General features: G+C 38.7%; 1 protein-coding gene across 18 annotated transcripts in view; it reads left to right on the top strand.

Moving 5' to 3' along the window:
- The window catches only part of AFDN (afadin, adherens junction formation factor), a 142243-nt gene that overhangs the window by 81842 nt on the left and 43149 nt on the right, over positions 1-17252 (top strand). For 11 of the 18 annotated variants that reach the window (XM_021938064.2, XM_021938075.2, XM_021938067.2 and 8 more), the window contains 9 exons: positions 69-274; positions 2237-2257; positions 3001-3146; positions 3488-3582; positions 4013-4278; positions 5932-6075; positions 7613-7811; positions 11705-11808; positions 13856-13942. In XM_021938064.2, coding sequence (XP_021793756.2) covers positions 69-274; positions 2237-2257; positions 3001-3146; positions 3488-3582; positions 4013-4278; positions 5932-6075; positions 7613-7811; positions 11705-11808; positions 13856-13942 — 1268 coding nt within the window. The remainder of the gene's footprint in view (positions 1-68; positions 275-2236; positions 2258-3000; positions 3147-3487; positions 3583-4012; positions 4279-5931; positions 6076-7612; positions 7812-11704; positions 11809-13855; positions 13943-17252) is intronic. The other 7 variants (XM_021938070.2, XM_021938077.2, XM_021938081.2 and 4 more) reach the window with 1 other exon arrangement.

Genomic DNA, 17252 nt, shown 5'->3' on the forward strand with positions numbered 1-17252 from the left:
TGCTCCATCTGATTTTCACATTCATTTTTGTTCTTTTTTCCTTTTTTGTTTTTGAAATCTTTACACAGCTGAAGATTCATTTTTATCTGCCATTATAAATTATACTAATAGCTCTACAGTCCACTTTAAGTTGTCCCCTACATATGTATTATATATGGCATGCCGGTATGTATTGTCCAACCAGTACAGACCTGACATCAGCCCTACAGAGCGCACGCATAAAGTCATTGCAGTCGTCAACAAGATGGTGAGCATGATGGAGGGCGTCATCCAGGTACGTTCCAGCCGGCCAGCCGTGCTCCTCTGGTGATTGTGGTTGTAATTGCTAAGCCAGTAAACTCAGCTTCTTTAAGGGCTTCTGATTTGGTTACATGTTTGACTCTAAAGATTTTTTTCTAAAATAGAAGTTATATAAATATTATAGGAAAATATCTAACTTTAAAGAGTTGAAAGGAAATGTAAGCTTTTTTCTGTTTTGTTTTCCCTGTAAACTTCAGCATAAGTAAAGGTAACTGTGTGCGCTAACACAATAATCATGAGAAAGGCCCTTCAGCTTGCAGTAATAGTTGTGAGAAAGTGCTGAGACTGTTGTGGGCTTTTGTAGACTTTTTTCTGTAAATAATTTGTTGAGATGAAATTCATGTAATATTAACCATTTTGAAGTGAGCAGTTCAGTCGCGTTTAGTGCATTCACAGTGTTGTGCAACCACTGCCTCTGTCGGTTCCAAAACATCTCCATCACCTCAGAGTGATACCCCTTAAGTAGTTGTTGGTGTTTCTCTTTTTCCCCGTTCCCTGGTAACACCTTCTTAGACTTTTTAAAAATAGTTATCAAAAGTCACTTGCTCCTGTGTAATGAGCCTAGACGTTGGTAGTAATTGGGCTTTTTGATAGCACATGTATAGGTGTAATGGACATCGTAACATACTTCTCGCCTAAAATGAAATTCCATCATAAACCGATTTTCAAAATTTCAGAAGATAAAGGTGTTTTGTTGGTAGAATGGTTTGGCTCTTTTACGTACTTTCTGTCCCGATCTACAGCTGATAAAATTTTCATAGCAGTTTTTCATCTACAGATAATTTGGAGATTTAATCTTTAAAGTTCTTAAAAGTAAATGTACAGATTTTTTCAGTTTTTCTAAATCACTTGTCAATGTTGTTATTCAACTTAATAAACTCTAATTATATAATGTTAATAACATAGATAGATTGGTTGCTTTTCTCCCGGCAGGATCATTTGAGGGAAACTAAGATCCTTTAGTTCCTTCAGAATTGTTTTCAAAGGCCAGAATTTTTCAAGAAATGTTTCTTTTATGTTTGAGTGATTAGCATGAGTTTGATGGGGTTATGCTTCTTTTACCCAAGTTAGGAAATAGGTAAAAAAGAAAGTCATTTTATTTGGATACCATTTTGTTACTCTCATATCATTATTTTATAAACAAACATGGATTTCCTTTTCAGTTGTCATTCAAAGCCATTGTCTGTCTTCTATCATGTTTGGACTTACTAAACCTGTTTCAAATTGTGAGACACCTATCATAAAACTACCCTTGATAGCCTTTTCCTTATTGATGTGAACTAGTCAGTGAAATCAGCATTATCAAACAAGTCTTTTAAACTTCAGGTTTAGGTTTAGTATCCAATGGGAGGAATCTTAAAGTAGTGGAAAAGAACTATGTAGTGAATAATTTAAATTCTTTTTTCTAAAAAACAAAGAATTTACTCCCATTAATATAGGTAAAAGTTATTCATACACTTTTAAATTCTCAATCTTCTCAGCTTTTATTTTTATTGTTTCTTGGTCTTTCCTGTCTCTTCCATTCCTGTTAATTAATCTAGGGGAATGGACTTTCACCTTGTTAGATACCTTTAAGTAAGTAGTAAGCACACCATATCATTGAAAGATGTTCACAAGTCCTTCCATTGTAAATCTTTTAAAGAGATCAATGTGTTCATGTGTTTTTATTGTAACATCACATTTATTGATAAACTCTAAAAATTCAGTTAGTTATTGTGCCAGTGGTAAGAACATAAAACTAATCCTTTAGGTCGTATACTTCTAAAGGTACTTCAGAACCAAAAATGAAAATGTTATTTTGGGAATAACATAACTAAATGTCGTACCTTCATGTCGTACCTTCATATGAGTGTTTTGATTTTTTTAAACTATCATGATTGTTTACAAGTTTCTTTCTCTCGTTCTGCTTGATTTCCCCTCGTCTGTTTTTCTCCAGGAAGTAGACCAGGTTGACCAGGTAGGACATCTGCTGGGAGCTGATCCTAGCTGTGTTGCTTAGCCAAGTTTCTCATGCTGCTCCCATGTCAAATACAGTAATACAACAGCTGGACTGAACAGCTCGTAACACTCATTCAGCAACTGAGACATGCAGTACTAAAACCCTTTTTGACTGTGCAACCTTTATTGGCATTTCATAATTTCTGCTTAATGCACTTCAGTGTGGATATGAAATGACAAAAGTTCTGTTTCTTCTCTTTATTATTTATCCTTGGTTCCTATTCTTTGGATCTCATCTGAGGTTGCCTGGCCTGCACATGTGGTCGGGAGAGGATGTGATAGATCAGTACTTGATACTGAGTTGCATGGTGTCCAAGCCAGTGACTACAAGTATCAGGGTGGCTGTGGGTAACCATGGATACATGTATGTATACTGCACAGATTACCAGATAATGCAGTCTACAATTTGGTGTTACATTATTTGATATCTCTATTTCTCCACTGATTCCATCTATAAATTGTAGCTAACTGAATTCATATGTCTATGTACATGAATCCTAAGAAATAGTTGCAGTGGTTATTTACTTCCCATTGCTATGTATGCACCCAAATTATTTTGCAAATATCTGGTATCTGTGGTAAATACCTTGGTGAAATGGGAAGGTACTGGTCTATCTTCAGCAGCTTTTCAAGAGCCTTCCTTTATATTTTTATTACTTTTGTTTATTCCCTGTTGCTTATGGAAATGTGTTCTGTCTACAGAAACAGAAGAATATTGCAGGGGCACTTGCCTTCTGGATGGCAAATGCATCTGAACTTCTCAACTTCATTAAGCAAGACCGAGACCTTAGTCGGATCACACTGGATGCTCAAGATGTTTTAGCACATTTGGTTCAAATGGCATTTAAGTAAGGAACACATTTTTGAAGATGGCACTACTCTGTAAATAATTAAGTCATTTATTTTCTTACTCAGTTTTCCAAACTAATTTTAAGATTTATGTTTACCTTGATTGAAGATGAATATCAAGAAGCATACATTTTTGCAAAATTTATTAACTACATATAGTTATATACTTAATATAGTTATACTGAATTCAGTGAGCTATGTTTCAAGATTCCTAAGAGTAAAACTCATTTCTTTTAATGGAAAATATTTTAAAGAGTACAGATTGTTTCCCATGTGGTAACATGTCTGACAGTAGCCGTCTGTCATGCTGAGATTACTGAAATTGTTTATGTCTTTTCAGGTACTTGGTTCACTGCCTTCAGTCAGAACTTAATAATTACATGCCAGCCTTTCTAGATGACCCTGAAGAGAACAGTCTGCAAAGACCAAAAATAGGTTAGGATGTTTTTTGACTCTCTCCCTCTGTCCCTCTCTTCCTTCACATTTAGCATCATTTTAATGCTTAACATATGTAAGGGGAGGTATTTTTAAAATAAATGGGATGTCCTTTTGGGTTTGGCAATCTTTAATAAATTTTAACTACTATTTGTTTTGTTTACAGATAGTTCTCATTTTGGTGTGTTACACTGGCCATATTCTTTAAAAAGTCTCTTAAGGCAAAATTATGATGTTAAGTGTAATTAGTTAATAACTATATGTAGTTTAAGATCATGTCACTGTTTCCTCTTGGAATGAAGTTGATACTTTTAAAGTGATTAAACAGCACTTACTACCATAGGTACCATTATCTGAATTTACTGCATATTCAAAGGGTTCTTCCTGGATGACATTTTGGTCCTCTTGTCCTCTCATCCTGTCTGGGCAGATGATGTGCTGCACACGCTCACAGGAGCCATGTCCTTGCTACGACGCTGCAGAGTCAATGCCGCCCTGACCATCCAGCTCTTCTCGCAGCTTTTCCACTTTATCAATATGTGGCTGTTCAATAGATTAGTGACTGACCCAGATTCAGGGCTGTGCTCCCATTACTGGGGCGCAATTATCCGTCAGCAGCTGGGCCATATTGAAGCCTGGGCTGAGAAGCAGGGGCTGGAGCTGGCTGCAGACTGTCATCTGAGCAGGATCGTGCAGGTGAGTGCTGGTGCCACTCCCCAGCTCGTGTGCTTTATGGTAAAGGCATCTGATCCTTATAATGAGCAAGAGCTTCAATGCAGCAAAACCTCAGTACCCTCTTTTTGGGGTTTTTCATATGTACAAATAGTGAAGTAGTGCTGTGTTAGTACCTGGGCTGCCATAACAAAGTACAGATATTTTTTCACTGTATTAATTGTATGCCATAATTGTTACTGTTAAGTACTTATGCCTGAATAAATTTAAGAAAATGATTGCTTATAGGTACATAAAAATTCAGAGTTAAAAATGGTGACACCAAGCAACCACAGATGGCTTACATGGTTTGTTTTCTGATAATTTAATGTACACAAACTTTGTTTCATGCACAAAGTTATTTAAATATTGTATGAAATTATCTTCAGGCTGTGTGTATAAGGTGTATATGAAACAAATTTCATATTTAGACTTGGGTCCCATTCCCAAAGATATCTCATATATGTCAATCTTCTAAAATTGGAAAAACTCCAAAATCTGAAACACTTCTGGTCCCAAGCATTTCAGGTAAGGGATACTGAACCTGTGTCAAAAACTGAGTGACTTAACAGTTGCTCCACAGCCCTGGAGGCCAGAAGTTGAAATCAGGATGTCAGCAGGGTTGGTTCTTTCTGGGGGCTCTGAGGAAAGGTTCTGTTTCAGGCCTCCCCCCAGCTTCTGGTGGTTTGCACGCAGTTGGCGTTCTTTGGCTTGTAGATGCATCATCCCAGTCCCTGCCGTTGTCTTTGTATGGCATTCTCCTTGTTTGCCTGTCTGTGTCCAAAAGACTGCTTTCTATAAGGACAGCCGACATTGGACCAGCTGATCTTGTTTTAACTTGATGATCCCCTGGAAAGATGCTGCCTTCAAAAAAGATAACACTCTGAGGTACTGAGGGTTAGCCCTGCAAATTTTTAGGAGACACAGTTCGACTCATAAGTGGTAACCAGCAGACTATAAATATCCCTAAAGGGTTCTTTATATTGAGATCAGTAAGGTGTATTTCAGAGCACTTTATAGTGAAAGATGAGTACCAATTCTAAAATGGATGAGAATTAACCCTCAAGAATACAAAGCCAAATCATATCCCAGTGGCTTAACCGGCTCTGAGGAAAGTTTTTAGATACGAAAAACTAGGAGGTGATGTTTTGCAATTAACGAATTGAGTCATCTATAGCTTAAAAACCTGGGACTTTTTTTAGTATCATGTATAATTTTTTTTCTCCATTTTTTAACCTTTTTTTAAAAAAGAGATTTAGTATAGAGGCTAGACAGCTCGTTATGAAAAGTCAGGACAATGAAACTATTCAAACACCGGTAATTGGTCATCTGAATGGTCAAGTAAATATTTTGCTTTTGAAGAGAGTTTTTAAAATGCTTTACGAACATAATTAAATCTAATTATACATGCATGTCATAAAATTAAGAGGGCATCTAAAAAGATGCCCTTTAAAAGATATTGCTTTTAGTTCTATTTAATGTATATAGTTACTGTAAATGGAAGTCTGTTTCTTGAAGTCATTCTGCATTTGAAAGTTAAATTAGCAAGTTATATTTTTGTAAATATTACATAAAGGATAATATTTATAGAATAACTTTACAAGTATGATATTTTGTGTCCTTTATTCTTTTACATAGGCAACAACTTTGCTTACCATGGATAAGTATGCACCTGATGACATTCCAAATATAAACAGCACCTGCTTTAAGTTAAATTCACTACAACTTCAAGCCTTATTACAGAACTATCACTGTGCACCTGATGAGCCTTTTATCCCAACGGTGAGTGGATGTTGCCTCATCGTCACACAGTGCGGGACATGTTTGCACAGGGAAATTTGGATGAAAAAACAAAAGGAAATCTTATTTAATAAGTTGACTTATTTATTCTCATCTTACGAGATCATTTTCATGTTGTTGTCTGAGTTGAGTTCAATGAAAAAACAGAAACTACACTAAGTAGAAAGGGATTTTATTCAGGAAAGTAGGTTCTTGGGAAGTTATCAGAAGGACTAGAAGGGAGGAGGTTAGGAGGCTGCCCAGGACTGTTGAGTTCCAGTGTGCGTAGCCGCAACTGAGTGCTAGAGGGCGGGTTCCTCTGCCACAGGTCACCCCCTTACAGCCTGGCTGAAGTGAGAGGCTTGTCCCATCTCATCTGGAACGGAGCCGGGAGTTTTGGCATGCCTGCCTCTCAATAGGAGGAACAGAGGGTGAGAAATAGTATCTACCACGGTTAGCTATTTTTAAAGAGAAATGCTGTAGACTTAAATATGAGTCATGAGAATTATATACGTGGATGGATGGATTGACCAACATTGAGTTTATGCCAACAAGACATGAACAAAACAGCCCCAAACTAGAAATCACCAAATCAAAAGTATAGCATATACATAAATCATGTCATAGTCATATAAAGAAATATGTGAGAAAGAATGAATTACAGTTACAACAGCTGGGATGAACATTATGACATAATGTGAAAAAAAAGCAGCCCTGTGCAAAGTGCATAGAATACGCTTCCATCTATGTACACTTTAGGAACAATCAAAATCATGCTCTGGTGATAGAAACCTGAAAACCATTTCATTCTTTTTGATGGAGAAGGAGGGGACAGTGAGAGGGAATGGCATGGCTACTCAGGTGACGATGTTCCCTTTCTTGAACAGAAGTGAACCTGGTGGTTGAGCTGGTGTGTTCATTTTATTGATCTGTGCAGTTAGGATTTGTGAACTTTCCTTTATGTGGGTAATATATCAGTGAAACATTTTTAAATAAAAATCACCCATAAACCCACCATTCAGAAATAACCTCTGTATATTGATATATTTCCAAACTGGCAAAAATACTGTATAGATATTTTATTCTGGTTTTTTGTATTTTACATGGTGTGGGCTTTTCCCTATATCATTAAACATTCTATACAAATATAGTTATTAACAACTGAAAATTAAACAATTGTACGAGGAAAAAAATGATTAGAAAAGAAAAACTTGTGATAGAACAATTTCTTTTTATTTAAAGCTACAGGTTACTTAAAATTAATAATAAAAATCTTGGTTCATCTATAGAATGATAATAAAAATCTTGGTTCATCTATAGAATGTGTGCAGCCCAGGGTTGTTGGCTTTAGAAAATGGATGATGGCTGTTCTGCTGGGATCTGTGCTCCCGCCTTAAGCCTGTGTCTGTCTGTGTCCGTTGTCTGTGAGATAAGCGGTGCTGCAGTGATCAGACAGATCAGACAGGCTTGGAATAGTTGTTGGTCATGTGCATCAGACAGTGAGCATCTCTTTTTAATTTTGCATTTGTTTTCCAAACAGGATCTTATAGAAAATGTAGTGGCTGTGGCTGAAAACACTGCTGATGAGCTCGCCCGTAGCGATGGAAGGGAAGTGCAGTTGGAGGAGGATCCTGACCTGCAGCTGCCATTTCTTTTGCCAGAAGATGGTTATTCTTGTGATGTTGTCAGAAACATTCCAAATGGTTTACAAGAATTTTTAGACCCTCTGTGCCAGAGAGGTAAATTAGTCTCCATGCCTGAGTCTGAGCTACTCCCCAGGTTAAAGCGAGCATTTTATTCACCGTCCACCTCATAGGGTAGTGCACTTATGTGGGAGTGCACCCTCATGCTGTCTGGAGAAGTCCGTATTCCGCTGACTTGGAGAAATATTTCATGGTGATGTAAGGTCAGAAGTGTCGAGACAGCGCTAGGGGATGTTTTGTGACCCCGTAGTGAGCATCTGCTCTGCCCACTTGTTGTCATGGTTACATTTTCTGCCTGGGCTGATAACAAGGGACCTTTTTTTGTTCTCCCTTCTTGGTATTTTATAAGCATAGTAGGTTGATTCATTCTTTTAGCACTAAATTGTAAACTTTGTTGGTACCAGCATAGCAATTAAGAGCAACACAAGCTTTGGAAGCAGACTGCCTGCATTCTAAACCCAACTCTGTCACCTATAGGCTGCGCGGCCATTGGCAGGTGACTTTGGCACCTCAGTTTCTTTTCAGTGAGATGGGCATGTTGATAGTACCCAGCTAAGAGATTGTTGGGAGGACTGAATGGGTTCCTGTGGAGCATGCAGAACTCTAGCACAGAGCGAGGGGTGTGAGTGCTGCTGTTGCTGCTGCCGCTGTGGCCACCAGTGCCAGGCTGGCCTGCACCTGTGTGCTGGCGAGACCCAAACTCCAGCATGTCGTGTGCTTTTCTGTGTGAAGAGCTTATAGCCCTGAAAGGTTTGAGTACAGCTGATTTCCTGGATTTTATTATGTCACTTTTACTACATTTTCTTGTGATCTGTACTGATCGAAAACACCACAATTATTTCTGATGTATGAGGTTTTGTATTAGACCAAATTTTAATCCAAGTTTGCCACTTTTTCATAAAGTGGAAAACAGCTCAGATGAGTAGAAAGTTAGACCCAAAGTGTAGGGGTTTGTTTAAACAAATAAAAGTAATAATGATAGAGGTTTTATGCCCATAGGTATATAAATCTGGTGAGTGTGATTTTTAACTTCAGTGAAACATTCACTCCCCACAATAAATACATTTTTATACTTTTCAAGATACCCTCAAAGTTTCTGATAGTTAAAAAAAAAAAAAATCGTTTTACAAAGGCTGCATGTTTAATGAAATGTGTTTGCAAAACAGTTACCTCTGGAGCCTTTCCAAAAGGTGCTCAGGGCTTAGTGCCGTCCTCAGAGAAGCAGAGAGAGGCCAAGGTGAGATGAGGCCGGGGTGAGGTCTTTTAGGAAAGTGTGTGTGAAGGAAGAGGGGTAGGAGCAGAAGGCAGGGAGAGCCTTCAGTCTTGGTACAGGTGCACCTGTGACGAGGTTGGGGAAGGAGGAGGGCTGGGTTTCAGTGCAGGTCTGAGAAATGGAGTGGGCCTGAACTAGCCCCAGAGCATTAGTTCCGTGCTCTGCCATTCCCTGGAAAAAGCCTCATGCCACACACTGGTGGACCCAGAGGCAGCAGCACAGCTTCCAAGCAGCAAGCACTCGGCCACCACAGGACTGCTTAGAAGTATCCTTCCAAGTGTGCTGCATCTCAGCAAATCAGAAACCACAGCCAGTTTTCCTTCCCAAAAACTTCCCCCACACACGTGTTACTTACGGCACTCGTCCTCGGTCTCCTCACTCCACTTTTTCATTTTGTTCTATTGTTCATATTGCCATGGTATCTGAAAACCAGGGTTTGTGGATGGTTCTCTCCTGCCAGGAACTCTTCCTCTATCATATGTGGGATTAATTTAAACTATTGAGCATGACATCATCTTCCAGCCTTACTGCTTCACCTTGAAATACACTATATGTATTGTTAATATTGAACTGTATATTATTAATATCTGTGCTATTACCGTTGTCGCTGCTCTAGTCCTGCTGTTGAACTTACACACTTATTTATTTTCTTAATTCTAATCAGGCATCCTTTCATCTGGAAAACCTCAGTGTCTTCCTAACACTTAACATGCCTCTCCCAGGAGTGATTCTTAGTTACTTGCTTCTATTTTTGCACTGGTCATATTGTGTTTGAAACGTGTGCTGCTATCTGTCCTCCACGTTTAGTGAGGGTGGTTTCTGAGAGCCTGGGCTTGGCCAGCTGCACTTTCTCTGATCCTCAGCACCTCGCATGGGCCCGCTGTATGTTCAGTGCTCAGTAACTAGTTGTTTTTATAATTAATACCTTGCAAATAAGCATGCAAGGTGACTACTAGCATTTTGCAAATCTGTATAGTTTATAGTTTACAAGCAACTGCCAGTTTTGTCACATGTACCATAGGGCAGATCCTCACCAAGTTGGAAATAGTGAGCTCTTGACTTGATGATGGAGTATTTTTTGTGACTTCCCCATAAGCTCTCTTAAATCATTAATTTTAGGACATATGTGATGTTTCCGTGGTCTCGGCATCACTACATTACTTCATATGTGTTAGATGATCATTGTACATGTAGCTTAGTACACAGATGCCTTTAGAAGACTTACAAAGAATCGAGTGTTTTCTTTCATGACATCAGTGTTTTCAATGCTTCACACTCAATTCTTTACAAGCTGATTAAAGAATTACTTTGTGCCCTCAGTATATATTCCTTTGTTCCCTTCATACAATAGAGTTCTGTGAGAGAAGACTGTACAACCAGCCTGGACTCATACCTGGTCTGAGATACATTCCTTAAGCTAATAAAGCCAAATCTCTATTTGTAGTATGGTCCAGAGCTTGTTATGGAAATGCGGCCCTTGAAAAAAATAAGAAAATAATTTATAATTGTTCAGATTTCAAAATCATGTTAAATTAGTGATTCCCTGAAACATGAGAAAGAGAAGCAAGTTGTAGGTTATATTTTCATGAATCTGAATTGAAATAGTGATTTAAAAAATAAAACTAAGTAAAATTACTTTGTATACTTATTTTAACTGAATGTGTTTCTGACATCTCCTTTTTTGCCTACCATAAATAAACTGATTGTCCACAAATAGCAGTCAGAATTTTCTCCTTGTTGAAGCACTGGAGTGGATGAGACTGTCAGCTCCTGCCAGGGAAAACTCACCAGTCCAAGCCATTAGACCAGTTGAGACTGTGGTGAGAAGCTGCGCAGAGTCTGTCACACAGGACACTCTTCATGAATGGTAGCTGCTGATAGTGGGAAGAAGATGGCAGTAGAGAAAATGTACCAAGGATTGTTCAGGGCCCGTGTGATAGATAGGAGTTGGTCAAAAACATTGCTGAGAAACAAAATAGGATTCGACTAAATGAAGAATGGCCTAGTTTGAATTGAAAGGCTTACTTTTACAAAGCATGTCATTTGTCCTTGATGAAAATAACAGATATTCTTGAAAACATTATAAAATGATTCTGAAATTTATTTGTAAGAAATTTAAATTAGTATGAACTTAAAAGGAGATTTGGACAAAGAGTAATGAGGGAGGAGTCCTAGAATTGTTGTAAAAGTTACCCAATAATTTGAATGTACGTAGTTGAACAGAGAGTCTGACGTGCTGGTAGACACCCCATGCTCGTGTTGTTTTCTTACTCCTTCCTTCTTTTCTTTCCCTTTGCTAAGTAGATATTCTGAATGTTATTAAGGACCTCTTAGTGTAGTAGAGTAAACGGTTCTGCAAGGAAGTAATGACGAGGCGATCTGATAATTTGTTATAGGAGTCAGAAAAAAGTTATTTTGGAACACAGAGGAGGGGGAGGCCAATCTTACTTTACTGCTTGGTGCTGAAATACTCTTGGACCAAAACAAAAGGATAATTTTAAATGTCTGGTAATTCAGTTTGCAGAGGGGAGTAAAGGTGTAGAGTAAGAAAAATCAATACTATGTATTGGATATTAAGCAATTGGTAATTAATCTTGCTTCCCTTATCTTGACAAGATGTGCTTTTCCACTTACAATTTGCTTGTTTCCTCCTTAGGATTTTGCAGGTTAATTCCTCACACACGTTCACCAGGTACTTGGACAATATATTTTGAAGGTGCAGATTATGAAAGTCACCTTCTGCGTGAGAACACAGAGCTGGCAAGTATTTTGAGGGTACCATGAAGTGAAATAGATCCTTAGGACTTGAAGATGTGATGCAGATTTGTTTCTTTCTTAACTGGAGATTGGTGTGATAGCAGAGTTTTAAAATCACCATTAAATATTGATATTCAAAAATTTTTAAACCGTGATTTACACATATATTTTTTCCTCCCAAGCCATGTCTCTTACAGTTTTGTCTGTAAGCAGTGGTGCTTTTTGAAATAAAGAACACTTAATACCCATGGTTATACCAGTCTTAATACATATTTTTAAATATATTAATATGATAATCTTAAAATATTTTCTTAAAATTCTTTGGCAGAAATGTTTCATTCTTTTATAGTCAGTTCTGCCTTGTCTTAAATATATATCAAGCTATTTAGTAATATTTTATATCTTTTTGAAAGAGTGGTAAATCTCAAAATTTCCCAGCTTCATACATGTTAAGAACAATTCTACTTTGCTTCATATAGACAGTTTTAAACACAAACAGGAATTTTTTGCGTACTCAAAGTAATTAATTTGAGTTCCTCACATACTTTAGGTTTGAGCATTATATCATGGCCGTCTCCAGAAATTGAATTAATTGTTGATCATTCTTTTATACCAAATAGATGATCACATTGAACTACTGACAAATTGAACATACCCCTAATACTTTTTTTTTTTTTTTGAGACAGAGTCTCGCTCAGTTGCCCAGGATGAAATGGATGAAATGCAGTGACGCGATTTGGCTCATTGCAACCTCTGCCTCCTGGGTTCAAGTGATTCTCCTGCCTCAGCCTCTCAGTAGCTGGGATTACAGGTGCATGCCACCACACTTGGCTAATTTTTTTGAATTTTTAGTAGGGACGGGGATTCACCATGTTGGCCAGCCTGGTCTCGAACCCCTGACCTCAAATGATTCACCTGCCTCAGCCTCCCAAAGTGCTGGGATTATAGGCGTGAGCCACCTCACCCGGCCCCTGATACTTTTTACTGACTTTACTAACTGCTGTTTTTTTAAGTCCCAAATAACAGCAGCAACTTCTGGTTACCCAGTTTTATGGAAAAACAAATACCTTCTAGGTAGACTCACTCATTCCTCCTCTTTCTAGTTTATTCTAAGATTCCTCGGGAGATTTCAGGTTTTTATTTAAAAAAAATAGTAATTCTAATGTCAACTAATTTTATTTTCCTTAAAATAATCTCTCATAAGCTTTAGTTATTTTCCTTCTAAATTAAAAAGCCATATGTATAATTACCACCTCTTGGCAAGGTACCTTCCTGCTTATATATTTAATTATTTAAGTTCCGCCTTCGTGTGTATGGAGTGTTAATTTTCTTCTTGGATTTTGTTTACTCTCTGGCGTATAGGAATGACATGTAAAGAACATGTAACTTCAATGAGTAATTTCACTTTCTCATTCTTTGAGTCTGTCGGGAGCTGTCTTGCCTTATGGGCTGTCGGTTTAGGCTCCTTACCTGGCCAGGTGGGCTTCACTCAATAGCAGCACTCTCTGGGTGCTGCTGCATGAGTCTTGCAGCAGCCTTGGTGTTGCTATTTAAAATAAAATCACTGCTGAGTTTTCACAAGAGACAAAGATGTTAGGTCATCTCTGTTATAACCATTTTTTGCAGTCCTCCCCATAGATAATGTAAAATAATTTTAAATTTCTTCTTTGAAAACACAAAAAGACTGGTAATTTATTTTGAAAGGTAATAAAGTAAAAATTGAATTTTGTCCTTATGATCAGGCTTTCTACCTGATAGTAATGGGGGTTTAATTTTGTTTTGTAAACTAAGTTCTTCAAATCACATTTAAATAGCATTTATGACTAAATTCATCTTTAAGATTTCAGTCAAGAATATTGATTTAGTTTACCAGATTAATACCTGAAGAGTATCTATATTAATTGAAATTTTTTGTTTACTGTTTATCTTCTCACCCTTTTTGTTTCCCCATTTGCTCCAGTGAACATGATTGACTAGCTCATGAGTTGTCTAACCATACAGAAGCACTTCCATTTCAGTCATAAAATAAACCTTTGTTTTCATCCTTTAGGCTCAGCCTCTGAGGAAAGAACCTGAAATAATCACTGTGACCCTAAAAAAGCAGAATGGAATGGGCCTTAGCATTGTTGCAGCAAAGGTAGGCCAATTAGTCATGTGAGAGTTGTTCTCTCCAGTCTTTCAGCATTGAATCAGTAGTTGTCAGAGTGGATTGTGTGGGAGTACTTTACCACCTGTGTATAATGTGCCTGTTCAGTTCTGTTTCTGTGTAGGAGAGGAATGGTGTTACATGAATGAAGCCAGTGTGCTCACTGGGCCCAATTAGTTGAGGGATGATCTCCTACTCTGAGAATGTAGCTAGAGTGATACTTTGAGATTGAGCAGATGGTGCTCAGAAGGAAATAATTTAAAGGCATAGTCAAAACTTGATTTGCACAGTGAGGAGAGAAAGCATTGGTACAGTAGAAAACTGCATCGTGGAAGTGGGGCACAGGTGCATCACCTCATCATAGTGGGCCACTAGACACCTTTCTCAGACTCCAGTGCACGTAAGAACCACTAGGGACCTTGCTACACAAGGGGATTTCTGGTTCTCAGTTCCAGGTGTCCCTTCCACTGAGTCTGGTGTGGAGCTTAGGAAATGGCATTCTTAACCTAGACCTTACATAGTTCTGATAGGTGTTGACTGCTGAACCACCCTCCTGAAACTCTTGGGGTTTGAATCCCTTCACCCGCTAGTTCTGGCAGGCTATTTAAAGCTACACAGATCTTTTCTTTGAGTTAAAGAAATGAGTATTGTGACTTGGCATTACTCACTCATGAGCCTCTTCCAATATGGAATCTCAATTACATTTGCTTAGAATTAATTTTAGCTTTGAATCGTATTGAGATATTTTCCATGAAACAAACGTGTTTTTAGCTAATATTCAATAACTGATGTTTCAGTCAACTTTGCTGATATTTTGCTTAAAAATAACACTTCGGCCACTACAATGTTTATTTTTGTTTCTATCTCTAGGGAATATATGAAAAGCTTGAAAACGTTACATAGCAATGTGTTAGAAGTGCCTTCTGAATTACAGTTAATGTGCCTTGAGAAATATTTTAATTGCTAATAGTCAAAAATTTTAATTTATTTTTCTTTATACCAGAATTTTATCATCCTGAATATTAATTTGGAAATAAACGGACTATAATTTGAAACCCTGCCATTCCCATTGTCTAGAGAGACCTGTGATTTTTAAAAAGCTTTCACTGAAGTGTTTTCTTCCTCAGCTCCTCTAATTTGTGAAGGGTCCGTTTGAAATGAGGCTATGGGCAGGCCATGAGGTCAGCTTTGCAGTGAACAAATGCAGAAGCATGAGAAAAGATGTTGAGGTCCCGGCTTTGAACCGAAGGCTAGATAGTGAGCTGACAGGTGGTCCAACAAGTACACAGCCTCTGCCTGACTGGGCATATTTGCCTCTACTGTCCCATCTTGCAGCGAGGCCTTTTTTATTTTTATGTTTTAAAAGAGGCTGGGTCTTGCTCTGTCACCCAGGCTGGAGTGCAGTGGCACAATCATGCTTTGAACTCCTGGGCTCAAGTGATCCTCCGGCCTCAGCCTCCCAAGTAGCTAGGACTAGAGGAGCATACCACCATGCCTGGCTAATTTAAAAATTTCTTTTAGAGACAGGGTCTCGCTGTGCTGCCCAGGCTGATCTCGATCAAATTCCTGGCCTCAACCAGTCCTCCCACTTCGGCCTCCCAAAGTGCTGACAAAGCTTTTGTATCCTACTTTGCAAGGACTTCCTGGCAGCTCACTCTGCTCATCTTTGTCCCCTAAATCAGGGCAGTTTTAGAACTGGAATTAGATCATGAGGAGTTTGGTATCTTTCTCCCCGTCAAACTGACTCTGTAGCATCTTCACTGTAGTTATCCCCACTCCCAGACACAGTCTCCAGCATATAATAGGCAAAAAATATTTGTTGAAAGATAGCAAATAAGAGCAATTTTTTTTAACCGAGTGGATATTTGATTTGCTATTATATAGGTTTAATCCTGAAATAACAAATTACCAGCTATATTAGCACAACTCTCACTGACTTAGCTATGAGGAAAATTTGTTATCCATAATCTTAGTCATAACGCAAATGCCTACGAAGCAATATGTGATTAAGATCTAGTGCAAGTACCATAAAACTTTACCTTTGTGTATTTTGGAGAAATTAAGAAGATGAATGGGTGTTGTAGCAGTTGTGGAGGACATCTTGGGAGAAGTGGAGTTTCAGCTAATCCTTGGAACAAACATAATTGGAATAAAGGAATAAGGGAGATATATCGTGGGTTGGAGTGAGAGCACAAGCAAGGATAGAAGAAACAAGTCTTGTGTGTGCCATTTTTGGATAAGGTGAGACCTGTGAAATTACTGAGGAGAGCGGAATAAGGAATGCAGTGCTTAATTAGTTTTAAAACTCTTGATTGACAGGATAAGGAGTCTGTGCCTTATCTTGTAGGCACCACAAAGAAATGCAGGATTTAGAACAAAAGAGGAACATGATGAAACTGACATTTTAGGAGGCTTTATCTGGGTCTGGTGTGCAGGATGGATTAGAAGAACCTGGGACAAAAGGTGGGCGTCTGTTCAGTAGTTCATCAGAGGAACCTGAACCCTTTTAGCATATGGGTTGAAGGTGCTGCATGGGGCGTAGTAGGCTGCCTCTCAGAGGCCGAGGCATGTGGGGTTCACCTGTGCAGGCAGAGCGTAGTCCAGGGCCCTTCCCACCTCACCATCCAGAATTTCTGCTTACTCCTGGTAAGGGTCCTGCTCACAGGCCATATTTCCAGGCTGTTGCAGTTTAAGGGACCAGGACTCATTTGGAGATGTAAAAGTGGAAGTATCAGCCATAGAGTTGTGTTTTCTCTTTGCCTACCAGCTGAGTCAATGCCCATTTTCAGGAAAAAATCAGAATCAGAAATTACCCCACCATACTCAGATCTGTGGGCAGAGTTTCTGTTATGTTCATCCTGTAACCTTACTTTAAATGCTCTTCTTACCTGGGGTTTTAGGAGTGTGGAGGTGGAAGTAGGGGGCTTCCACGATCAGTGTCCACCTCTTGCAGTTAAAAAAAGTATCTTGCAGTACAAAACTATTTGTTCCTATAGATTCAGCATTCAGTCTTTCAGAGTTTTTGGTATTCTTTCTCATGATTTCCTCATGTATAAAGGAACCAGCATTACCTTACAGCAGGGAAGAAGGAGCGGAGCTCTGGGTTCACTTGGCACTTTCTCACCCTCTCCTGGGTGGCCTCTGGCCTCTGGTTGTTTGTCTCTGAATTTTGACCTCTGTCTTGCCAGGGTGACAGGGGGCAATTAGGACAACAAGCCAGATTGAAAGTCATACCTGAGCCTCTGTTCAGTTACTGTGGCAATGCAGGCAAGAGGCTAAGGGACAGGGTGCCAGCCCGTGT

Source organism: Papio anubis, chromosome 6 (assembly GCF_008728515.1).
Source record: "Papio anubis isolate 15944 chromosome 6, Panubis1.0, whole genome shotgun sequence".
Taxonomy (NCBI): domain Eukaryota; kingdom Metazoa; phylum Chordata; class Mammalia; order Primates; family Cercopithecidae; genus Papio; species Papio anubis.